Source organism: Balaenoptera ricei, chromosome 9 (assembly GCF_028023285.1).
Source record: "Balaenoptera ricei isolate mBalRic1 chromosome 9, mBalRic1.hap2, whole genome shotgun sequence".
NCBI classification, from domain to species: Eukaryota; Metazoa; Chordata; class Mammalia; order Artiodactyla; family Balaenopteridae; genus Balaenoptera; species Balaenoptera ricei.
The window spans coordinates 9,126,906-9,139,221 of NC_082647.1; the positions used below are offsets into that span (position 1 = coordinate 9,126,906).

At 37.3% G+C, this 12,316-nt stretch overlaps 1 protein-coding gene across 2 annotated transcripts in view; it reads right to left on the reverse strand.

Annotated features, from left to right (window-relative positions):
• The window catches only part of CNTNAP2 (contactin associated protein 2), a 2,085,708-nt gene that overhangs the window by 1,241,072 nt on the left and 832,320 nt on the right, over positions 1 to 12,316 (reverse strand). For both annotated transcript variants that reach the window (XM_059933152.1, XM_059933153.1), the window contains one exon: positions 1,599 to 1,746. In XM_059933152.1, coding sequence (XP_059789135.1) covers positions 1,599 to 1,746 — 148 coding nt within the window. The remainder of the gene's footprint in view (positions 1 to 1,598; positions 1,747 to 12,316) is intronic.

Below are 12,316 nucleotides of genomic sequence, written 5' to 3' on the forward strand. Positions count from 1 at the left end.
TACATTCTCCTGAAGAACTAAATCTGTCTCTCTACTCTTTATATTTGCTACTATAAAGTGATGACCAAATAAAAGAAACACCTATAGAATTTATTAAATGATCTCTTCGGCCCTTTTTTAGTAACCAGCCCAGTTTTCACATAACAGTATTGCCCATGAATAAATATGATTTGGTCATCATTACAGGTACTAAATTCATACAAAGGTGAAAGCTTTATATACTTTTTATTATAAACTACCAAATGTTTGGTTAATTTTTAAAAGCTTGCCCAATAGGACATTTGCATTTTCTGATTACAGTTAAGCTTTTGTTGCTATGGGTCTGCAGGAAGGGGTAGGGGAGAGTCTAATAGGAAACTCCTTGCGTGAAGCTGATCTCCTGATTCCCTGCCCTATCTGTATCCAGCAACCCTCCTCCCCCAGCAACTGGAACAGGAAGAAAAACTTCCCGGGAGGAGATGACTATTTTACCAGATACTTCATATTCTAAAGCTAGCGTCTGGGGGAATTCCCTGGCGGTCCAGTGGTTAGGACTCAGTGCTTTCATTGCTAAGGGCGCGTGTTCAATCCCTGGTTGGGGAATTAAGATCCCACAAGCCGTGAGGCGCAGCCACATAAAATAAAGCCAGTGTTTGCAAATCATGTGTTTGCAGACTGAATGTGTAGTACCTAGTGGCCTCCAAAAGCCTCAAATAATCTTGAAAGTAATTCTGTGTTAGTACTGCCTTCATAGAAGCAAATAAGATACATCTTCTCCAGAAGAAGCCACCATCAACCTTCACCTAAAAGAAGTTCCACAGATAAAGTTTTGAAGAAACTGAGGTCACAGTTCGAGAAGATAGATGAGCATAAAGTTAAAGACAAGAAGGATAGGCAGATAAGAATGCTGAGAAGAAGAAGGAAGAAAGGAAAGAATTAAGAGGCGGAGGAGGAAGAGGAGGAGAAAACAAGCACCACTAGCAAAACTGGCTGAAACAATAGAGAGCAGAATGCCAATCCCTAAAACTGCATATACTGGAATCATGAGACATAGATATAATGTATTTAAAAACTACAAAAGGGTAATCAAAAACACGATTAAAGGAAAAGAAACTTTTTAGGTGACTGAATAAGTTTTTTAAAGGAACAAATAAAACTTTTAGACATATAAAATATAATTGACCTTAAAACTCAGTGGTTGGCTTTAAAATAACAAAAGGTATATATAATTAAAGAGAACCAGAAGGAAGTTCTTAAGACTGTTTTCAAATCCATCACAGAGTCAAAAAGATGAATAAGAGTATAAGTTTCTGTTTTTTAAATATTTCATGAGACTTCAAGCAACTTTATGAATAAGCTTTGCTGTTTTAGTCTACTGAGCAGAAATCATTTCCCAAGTCCTCTACTTAAGGTGTCCTTAAGATATTCTTATATGTGTGTTTGCGTAAAAATGTAAATATATATTTATAACATACAAACAACCTTATATATTATTTATATAAAGAAACATTGCAGTTTACTGTCAGAGGAAGCAACTATTAAATAATTCAAAATAACAAAATTACTAATTAAATGAAGATGACAAAATCCACCACAAATTTCGACAGTATGGTACTCACAGTAAGAACAGCCGTAGACCTCAATTCTGAGCCCAATGCGGCCTTCTCCGTTCCAATCCAGAGGCACGATGCGCACATAGCGGGCGATTACTGGATGCTGCAAATCATGCCGAACCACACTATCGGAGTTGACGTTCCCAGGAAATGCCTGAAAAATAAACGGGATTCGAAAATTAGGGGAAAATACTTTAGAAACAACCAACCATGTTCTCTATGTGCTACAATAAACATAAATTTTCTTATCCAGTGGAGGGATTTCATATTCCCTAAACCATAAACAATTTGAAAAAAGGTTCTATACATTCTTTATTTGAAAACAAGTCCAATTTTAAATGGGAACTAGGCCAAAGTTTCCATGGGTCCTTTCATATGTGGAAATGCACACATAGGTTAAAAGAATGAAACACTGTGGCGTGCACTGTAGTATCCAGTAAACATTTAAATTACGAGTTCTATTATTTCACATTTAAAGTACACAATAAGCAATTTTCACAGAATCCAACTGTATTTCTTGCTTTTTAAAAATCTTCTCTATGTTACCTTCCCATATCATCATTACAAATTTGAAAATTTTTTCAACATCAGCTCGGTAAAAAGAGCAATTGAATATGTTGTGCAGAGGCCGGGGACTTCTACCTTTTATTAGCATAAATATATATGAGTGGATCAGAAACATGTTTATTTCATTTTTCTTGTTTATAGAAGATTCTGTCAAGAATCATTTGCCATGAATCTTTTTTTATGTTGAAAGTTCATATTGTCTGTATTTTTTCAGCAGAGAACAAATGGATTTTCTTTGGGCATGGCTATCATTCATCAGCAAACATTTATAAAACATTTACTGCATAATAAGTATAAAGCAAGATAATACGGGGGGCACAGGGATAGGGAAAGCCATAGATGCCACACTCAAAAAGAATAATAAGAATTTAATAATAGGAAAAATGTCAGTATAAAATTACAATTTAAAGCAAGGACGATTTAAATCAAGAGACCGTGATATTTTAGAATATGTCAAATAAATGAGAAATATATGTGTGAATTGTTTTAAACATGAGCTGCTTAATTTCACATATACATTCTAGCTGTCCCTACCTTAGATAACTTTAGTTTTTGGAAAGCTATATTCTACATGAGATCCTCTTTTATATTTGTTTAAATCATCTCCTAAACATTGAAATAAAAATTTTAAAAACAACACTGAACTTTTTTAGTCACAAAAAGATAAACACTATATTACATTGCTAATCTGTTGTATTCTTGACCTAAGGTTTTGAATTTGCTTCTATATAAAATCAGGAGTTTCATCTTTTTGAAATATCTCTTTTATAACAACTTTTAAGAGTTATAAAATTAATAAGAGGCAAGTAAAGAGATGCTTTTAATAAAAAAGTACATAGCAGCTTTGAAATGGAAGGTTCTGGTTTAACTGCATACAAACATCCCAAAGGTAAGTTTGTGGTATAAAGTTGGTTACCCAGCGCTCATTCTCCAGTCATACTCCTGGCCTCCAAAATACAAAATGTATAATGTAAGACCTAGTAATACAGGGAGCATACTGAAATATTTCCTCAAGATTTAAACTATTTTATAGAACATAAGATGGTTCCAACAATCTGCATCGTGGGTAATAGTCTATAACATGTACAATTGCATGCTTTGGAAACTGGGATCCTCTTTAGCAATGATTTTTGTTGTGTTCTCCTTGGTTTTCCTCAAGCTATATACTACCACTGCTTTTTCAAAATAGCCACACCCACTTCAATCCTTCATTGGACAAAACCATTTGAGCTTCAGGTCTTAAATTTCATCACTTAAATAGACATCTTCTTTGCATCTTGTTGACAACATTTAATTAAGGAAAATAGTAAAAAGTTTTTGTTTTTCTTTTTAGGTATTTTTCTAACCAGCTTTTAGTTTTACAAAGAAGCCACAAATCTAACTATTTTATTAAACCATGGCTGAATTTTAATATCACTATTGGTTGTTCTGGCTTCAAAAGCAATACCAATGAGAATCCCTGACTAAAATCACCTGAATTAAATCCTTGATGGCAGATAGGTTAATCTAAATATTATGGGTTTTTTAAAAATTAATTTATTTAATTTATTTATTTTTGGCTGTGTTGGGTCTTTGTTGCTGTGCGCAGGCTTTCTCTAGTTGCGGCGAGTGGGGGCTACTCTTTGTTGCAGTGCATGGGCTTCTCATTGCGGTGGCTTCTCTTGTTGTGGAGCACGGGCTCTAGGCACATGGGCTTCAGTAGTTGTGGCACACGGGCTCAGTAGTTGTGGCTCGTGGGCTCTAGAGCGCAGGCTCAGTAGTTGTGGTGCACAGGCTTCGCTGCTCCACAGCATGTGGGATCCTCCTGGACCAGGGCTCGAACCCGTGTCCCCTGCATCGGCAGGCGGATTCTTAACCAGTGTATCACCAGGGAAGCCCTAAATATTATCTTAAATAATATTCAACAAAAGCCACCAAACAATTTTAACTTAAGGATCAACTATATGCTTAACATGGTGCTAGGTGGTATATGAATATTAACAACAACAAAGACAGCAAGTAACTTTCCTGGAACCCTGCTTCTGAGACATCTGTAGCCTTATGAGGCCTGAAAGAAGAAAAATACTCCTCTGCGTTTCTCCTCTACTCCCAGTGCTTTATTTCTGACACCAGATGTAGGGGTTTTCCCACACGTCACACAATTCTTTATGGACACCAGCTGGCGTCCCATAACTTAACTTAATTCTAATACTATCTACCTGCAGATAGATTCAGATCCCACAGGTTAAGGGCTCAGTCCCACAAGATGACCCCCACTTCAGATGCCAATCTCAAGTCCAGTTTGTCAGCTACGCTTCTGACAGACCATACGTCGGAGGTTCCCACGACCCCCTCCTTAGATCCAATCACTTGCTGCACAGCTCACAGGACTCAGGAAAACAGTTTACGTACTAGATTACTGGTTTATTATGAAGGATGTAACTCAGGAACAGCCAGATGGAAGGGTTGCATAGAGCAAGGTGGGTGCGAGGGGTGCCAAGCCCTCTCCACACGCACCACCCGCCCAGCACCTACACTTACCAAGCTTTCTGAACTCCTGAACTTCTGGATTTGTATGGTGGCTACAGGATGCAGGCATGATGATGAAATCACTGGCCACTGGTGACTGACCTCAATCTCCTGCCCCTCTCTCCTTCCCAGAGGTCAGGACGAGGCTGCAAATTCCAACTCTCTAATCACATGGTTGGTTCCCCTGCTAACCAGCCCCATCTTACAGTTACCTAGGGGCTTTCCAAAAATCCCCTCATTGACATGAACTCAGGTGTGGTTGAAAGGAACTTGTTATTCATAACAAAAGACACCCATTTCAGCTTTATTGCACTTATCACTTAGGAAGTCCCAAGGGTTTTAGAAGCTGTGTGACAGAAAACGTGGATCAAGACAGAAAAAATATATTTCTTATTATAAATCATGATGTCACAGGCCTTACTGCAAAAGGCAGCATCAAAAGGAAGTACAGAAGAGCACGGCATAGCTAGTAATTTCAATAGTACTTGGAATCCTATGAAAACTATGTAATCAGGAACACTACAGAAAGAGATAGACGTCAGTTGGGTCGGAGGGCAGAATGGTGTTCAGGAGGTAGAAAGGGAGTAGGACACAGGAGAGAACAGGAAAAGGCTGGCATAAAGAAGGAGCTCAGATCCAGGGCTAGAGATACCCAGAGTCTAGTTGTAATTGTGCCGAAATTTTGTTCTTTAGGGGTAACTTCTCCAGACCTCAGTTCTTTTCATTCCTTCTCCATGTGTCTGTCCCCCCAAAAGGATTTGACTAGCTTATTTGGAAAATCTACTTTAGAACTAAAATTGTGGACTCTGAAAACATGAACTAAGGTATATTCAGGAATAAGTAATAAGGACATAAGTCTGATTGGAAGGAAGTGTCCATGTTGGAAAATCATGAATGTTTTTAACAAGTTCTGTCTGATTATGGATGAAAGAACCTAGCATGCATTTCTTTTTATTAGATGACAGAATAAGAGCCATATTCAGGAGATCCTGGGTGGTGGGAGATCATCGTGGGGGCAGAAAGATTAGCAACAAACAGTTAAGAGTCGATGCCACATGGTGGTAAGGGAAAGTAAGAAAATAAAAGAGAATATATTTCAAAAGAAGAAGTAACAACATTTTGAGAGAAGGGAGTAAGACAAAAGATACAGAGCAACCTATTCCCAGGTATTAACATATTGGCATTGGTGACAGAAAGAGGGAAGGGGGATAAAACAGTAGACATCCATTCCTTCCTTCCCCAGCAAACTCTGCTCTTTAAGTAACAGCATCCAGATTTTCTTTAAAATTTCTTTAAACATTACCCAGACTTCACTCTTAATCCACCTGATCCAGGAGAGGCAGATGCCTCTCTCTGACACCAGGGGTGGGCACCTAACTCAATGAGGCTCAATTTTAGCACTTCTGCTGGAATAATTCATTCATATATTCACTCATTCACTTATTCATTCGCTCAGGAAATATCTGAGAGTCTTTTATGCACCAGATACTGTTCAAATCACCGGGGAGACGGGGTGAACAATACAGAGTTTCAGTTCTCATTTATATTATTAAAGTACATAGTATGGCAGTACAGAGTGGAGCAGATAATAAATAAAATACAATGAATATATTTACAATAGCTAGGACATGGAAGCAACCTAAATGTCCACTGACAGAGGAATGGATAAAGAAGATGTGGTACATATACACAATGGACTATTAGCCATAAAAAAGAATGAAATAATGCCATGTGCAGCAATGTGGGCGGACCTAGAGGCTGTCATACTGAGCAAGTAAGTCAGACAGAGAAAGAAAAATATCATGTACCGCTTATATGTGGAATCTAAAAAAAAAAGTACAAATGAACTTATTTACAAAACAGAAATAGTCACAGATGTAGGAAAGAAACTTATGGTTACCAGGGAGGTAAGGGGGGGAGGGATAAATTGGGAGATTGGGATTGACATATACACACTACTATATAAAACATATATAACTAATAAGGACCTACTGTATAGCATAGGGAACTCTTCTCAATACTCTGTAATGACCTACATGAGAAAAGGATCTAAAAAAGAGTGGATATATGCATATGTATAACTGATTCACTTTGCTGTACAGCAGAAACTAACAACATTTTAAATCAACTATACTCCAACAAAAATTTTAAAAAATAATATACAATGAATATATATATATTGAATATACCAAGTTATATAATATGTATATATTGTTATATATTACAGGCATGCCTCATTTTTCTGCTTCACAGATATTGTGTTTTGTTTTCTTTTTCTTTTTCTTTTTTTACACAAATTGAAGGTTTATGGCAACACTGACTGCAGCAAGTCTATTGGCACCATTTTTCCAACAGCATTGTTCACTTTATGTCTGTGTCACATTTTGGTAATTCTTGCAATATTTCAAACTTTTTCATTATTATTATACTCGTCATGGTGATCTGTGATCAGTGATCTTTGATGTTACTACTACAATTGTTTTGGGGTGCCATGAACCGTACCCATATAAGATAGTGAACTTAATCTAGAAATGTTGTGTGTGTTCTGACTGCCCCACTGACCGGCCATTCCTCCATCTCTTTTCCTCTCTTTGGGCCTCGCGATTCCCTGAGACAGAACAATACTGAAATTAGGCCAATTCATAAATCTAAGTGTTTAAATGAAAGGAAGAGTCAATTGATGCAGCAAACTTCATCGCTGTCCTATTTTAAGAAAGTGTCACGGCCGCCCCAGCCTTCAACGATCGCCACCCTGATCAGTCAGCAGCCGTCCACGTGGAGGCAAGACACCCCACCAGCAAAAAGATGTCAACTCCCTGAGGGCTCAGATGATGGCTCACATTTTTTAGCAATGAAGTATTTTTAAATCAAGATGTGCCCATTGTTTTTAGACAGAATGGTATTGCACACTAAATAGACCACAGTATAGTATCAACATAACTTTGACACTGCTTTACGGGGAAACCAAAAACGTCACGTGACTCACTGTATTGCGATATTCTCCTTATTGTGGCGATCTGGAACTGAACACACAGTATCTCCCAGGTATGCTTATATATATACACACACACACATACACACATACACATATATGTATACACACATATACATATATGTGTGTGTGTGTGTGTGTGTGTGTGTGTGTATATATATATAAAATTACATATATTGTATACACAAAGGCCAGAAATGCAAACATCTTGAGTATACTTTGCATGTTCTGAGGATCCTAAGGAAGCCAGAGTTTATGGAGCACAGTGAAGAAGCAAGGAGGGCCTGCAGGCCATGATAATGTTGTCAGTTTCATTTTAATTGGGCTGGAGGGAAATCCATTGCAGAGTTTTAAGCAAAAAAGTCACATAATTTAATTTTTAAGATTGGGGCCAGTAAAATCCCCCTCCCCAAATAAAGCAAAGTTCCTAGGAAAATAGAAGAAGACTATAGCATAATATAAAACCTAGGATAGTGGTGGATGGAATAATCTGGTGACATGTGCTCCAGAGGAGTGGGGTTGTTTATGGAAAAGGTAGGAATGATGGAGTGGATGTGAGTGCTGGAGAGAAGCAACACAATACTTCTTGTATCCTGGATCCCAAATGTGTGACATATGTGAGGAGAAAACAAAACAATACACAGAACCACTAGGAATGAAAGCTCTCCATCCACTGAGCTCCTGTTGGCCACTGTATTATAAAGGGATGGATGTCGGAGAAAGACAAAGTAGGCCCATCTGTGATGACATCATTTCAGCATCTAAATTCAGAGCTTGCTGAAGAAAGCCTGCAGGCTTTTTGATTATTTGACCTGTGTTCTCATTTGTTTGCTTTTTAGGAAACTGAAAGAATATCGACTAATACAAAGATATTTAAAGGGAAAGATAATTAGTGAAGATTTAAATATATTGCATTTGAGACTTCTCCATCAGATTGAAAGGTCACATAGAAAATTTGAGATGTTTAGGATAGCTTTTCAGAAAGGGTAACATTTATTATTTATGAACAAATGCAGGGCATATGGTATTCAGAATTCACAGCATCAGTACATTGTGTCTTTTGCACTTCTTTTCATTTCCAAGCATATTGAGATTTAAGACAGTACCCTAAATTGAAGTTTAAAACATTTCAAAAGAATGGTGTAGGTGTTACCATTGTCTTGAATATAAAGGTGTAAATATATGTGAAATGTCTCATCTATAGCAGTATTTGGAAAAGTTAAGAAAAGTAGAAGGAGGTGTAGCCATTGATTTTATAAAAACAACACCTAATATTTATATATCACTTTATTATTTAAAGCGTTCTAGTACATTCTGTATTGTTTGTGCCTCATAGGAAATTCTAAGTTTGGAAGGGATGCTATTTTTTCAAATCGGGAAACTCAGGCTCTGAGAAATTAGAGGACTTAACTGGATGTCGAATAGCTAGTCTGGGCAAACCAGGGCAAAGTAACAAGAGCATCCACTCCCACACTGACTTTTGTTTGAGAATCAAAGTTTCAGCTGGGAATAAAGCTTTTTCTATTTATGCACAACGCATTTTATTTTTGATATTTGATGTTACCTATTTGAATATCAAATTTAAAGTTTGATAGATAATTTTTATCCTACCACATTTTGGATGTACACTTGATTTCCAGCCCATTTATTAGCATATTTTGCCTGCATCCTTTACTTTTCTCAGCATTTTTATTTCCGTGAATTTTGACAACATTAATATCTTCTTTTCTCATGCATTTTCCCCAAAGATGCTCCTACCGTGATCATTAGCCAAAGCTCCTCTGCAAATTTTAATACAAGCAATTAAAAAGTTTGAATGACACTGTTTATTATGAAAAGAAAGGCAGGTCTGCTATAGTGCAAGTACTATTTAAGTACTAATGGCTACATTGTCATAGGGTTTGAAAAGAACATTTTTTTCCCCATATCATTTGACTCTCACACTCACTTGCACTTTTTCACATGAATGTAAAAAAAAAAAAAAAAAGGAAGGAAAAAACAAGGTAAGATATACAGCTGATTTTTACAAAACCTTTATGATTTGGAAATCTGTATCAAAAATTGAAAAATTACAAAGGAATTTGAATCTTTCTTGAATAGAACACTATCCTTTAAAATTCAACCTTCATGGGGCTTCCCTGGTGGCGCCGTGGTTGAGAATCTGCCTGCCAATGCAGGGGACACGGGTTCGAGCCCTGGTCTGGGAGGATCCCACATGCCACGGAGCAACTGGGCCCGTGAGCCACAACTACTGAGCCTGCGCTCCGCAACAAGAGAGGCCGCGACAGTGAGAGGCCCGTGCACCGCGATGAAGAGTGGCCCCCGCTCGCCACAACTAGAGAAAGCCCTCGCACAGAAACGAAGACCCAACACAGCCATAAATAAATTAAAAAAAAAAAAAAATCAACCTTCATTTAGACAAATGTCACACAAAATGTATGCTTTGTGGATACATGGAAGCACCAGCCAAATTCATCATTTTAAGACTGAAAATCAATTTACATAAGCTTGTGAATTACATGTCACTGCTACTAAATCTCCCGTACTGGCTGTGATTTGTATATACGCTTAGAAGGATTTTTTTTTTTTTAAACTAACATAGCATTTATGTAATTCGCCAAGCTTTACGCTTAGTAAAACTGAGAACAATATAACGTAATGCTAAACTTACGGTGCTCGTTCTGAGTTACTGTCTTATAAATTATTAAAATATACAGCCAAGAGAGCTTTTTTTTAAAAAAAATTGTGAGTTGTTCAGAAAGTTAACTGCAGAATAATCTAAGTATCACTGAAGTTTTAATAACTGAAAATTTCTCACCATGTGCACTAAATATTTCTTCTAGTTCAAACAATAATTCTGATGGCCTAAGAGAGGAGAGGCAGACTTTTTCTGTAAAGTACCAGATAGTAAATATTTTCGGCTTAGCAGGCTGCATACCTTTCAGTCCCAGATTCTCCTTCTCCTTCCTTTTACTTTTTAACAACACTTGAAAAAATGTAAAAACCATCTTAGTTCACAGACGTTAAAAGAACAGGCATGGACCAGAGTTAGCCCATGGGCTAGAGTCTGCCAACCCCTGGTCTAAGACAATCTTTCAAATTAATAAATCCTCCCTCAGATAGGATGCCAAATCTAAAATCATCAGCAGACTTTTGAGTCACTTGGCATTTAAAAACCAACAAACTTTGGAAAAGCAATTTGTCAACCCTTGAAGCATATGATTTATCAGACTGGAGGAAAATATATAGGTATTTAGAAGGATGTTATGTATAATGCAGGAACTAACATTTTCCCTCAAATTCATTATTATGCAGTTTGAAGTGTAACTTAGAAAGTATTTTATGAAGGGAATAAATATATTTAGTCTTCACTAAAACCTCACCTTTTCAGAAACCTAAAATAAGGGATTGCAAGCTCAAGGTTTTGCTTAAGACTGAAAAATATGTCTAAAACACCCAGCTCTTGTATAAGCAAGCCTAGGAGGAGCTTTTAGTGCTACCAACAAGTCTCATAAATGGCAAATTATGTGAGAAAAACAACAACACACGAATACTTCTTAAAGTGAAAGATCTTATTTTCTTAAGGCAGAAAATGCCGCTGCTGCCATAGAAACACATATTGATGAGTCCTTAAGCTGATGTCATAAACCTGTGATCATTCTAATTACTGTTCTTTCAGTGAGATTTTATTTCTTGCTGGATTTTAAATGTTATTGTCCTCATGCCATCAATTCATATCAAAAGGTAGAAACAGATTTTCTACTGTGCAACCTTGATCGGAGTCTGCAAGCCTCAGTTACACTCCCTGCTGAGGCAGAAAGAAAAGAAGTACCTTCATAAAGTACTACACGTTACCACCCCACTCTGGCCTCTTCACGGGCACGCTCTTGTCATCCTCTTGATTCGGCTGTACAAACACATCCTGCAGGACTCAGCTTACATAAGCTTCTGGAGTAAGTCCATTCCCTGACACTCACTCCTCAATCACCCACCGTTCTGCAGGGAGCCTCATAGCATCCTATACTTTTCTTTCCCTTCATTCAATCGTAATAACTTCATGATGTTTGTGATAATCCACCTAATCACTGTTTCAGAAGTATGTATGTCAGCATGGAAGCTTGTGATCAAATCTCTGGTCCACCGCTATTCTGCTGCCCCTAGCACAGTGGTTGGTGCTTAGTGAGTATCAGTTTACTGCCCAGTTAAATGAATAAATAAAAGTGTTCATTCCCAAACTCCCACCTGTTTACATTTCATAGCTCTTATTTTTGGATGTACCAAAAACTAGTTCAAAAAATATTTATAGTTAATAAACCATATGTTAGATAATATCCTACAGGAAAAAAAAATAGAGCATGCTTGTCTGATTCGACAAGACACTAGGTTAACAAAACAAGTTTTCCCAGAGTTATGGGGATGTCATTATCAATAGATAAAGTGTCTAGAATTCCAGAGATCATGGGGGAAAAACAGGAAACAGTCACGCAAAAATCACATCAAAATCAGGGGAGAAATGCTAGGATCAATGTGAAAATTAACACACACATACACACACACACAAACCCGACCATCAAATCTCTATGTTCACTTCTGTAATGCACTTGAACTCTGCTAAAAGCATATTCTTTAGATTTCTAAACCGAACTGCAGCAAATAT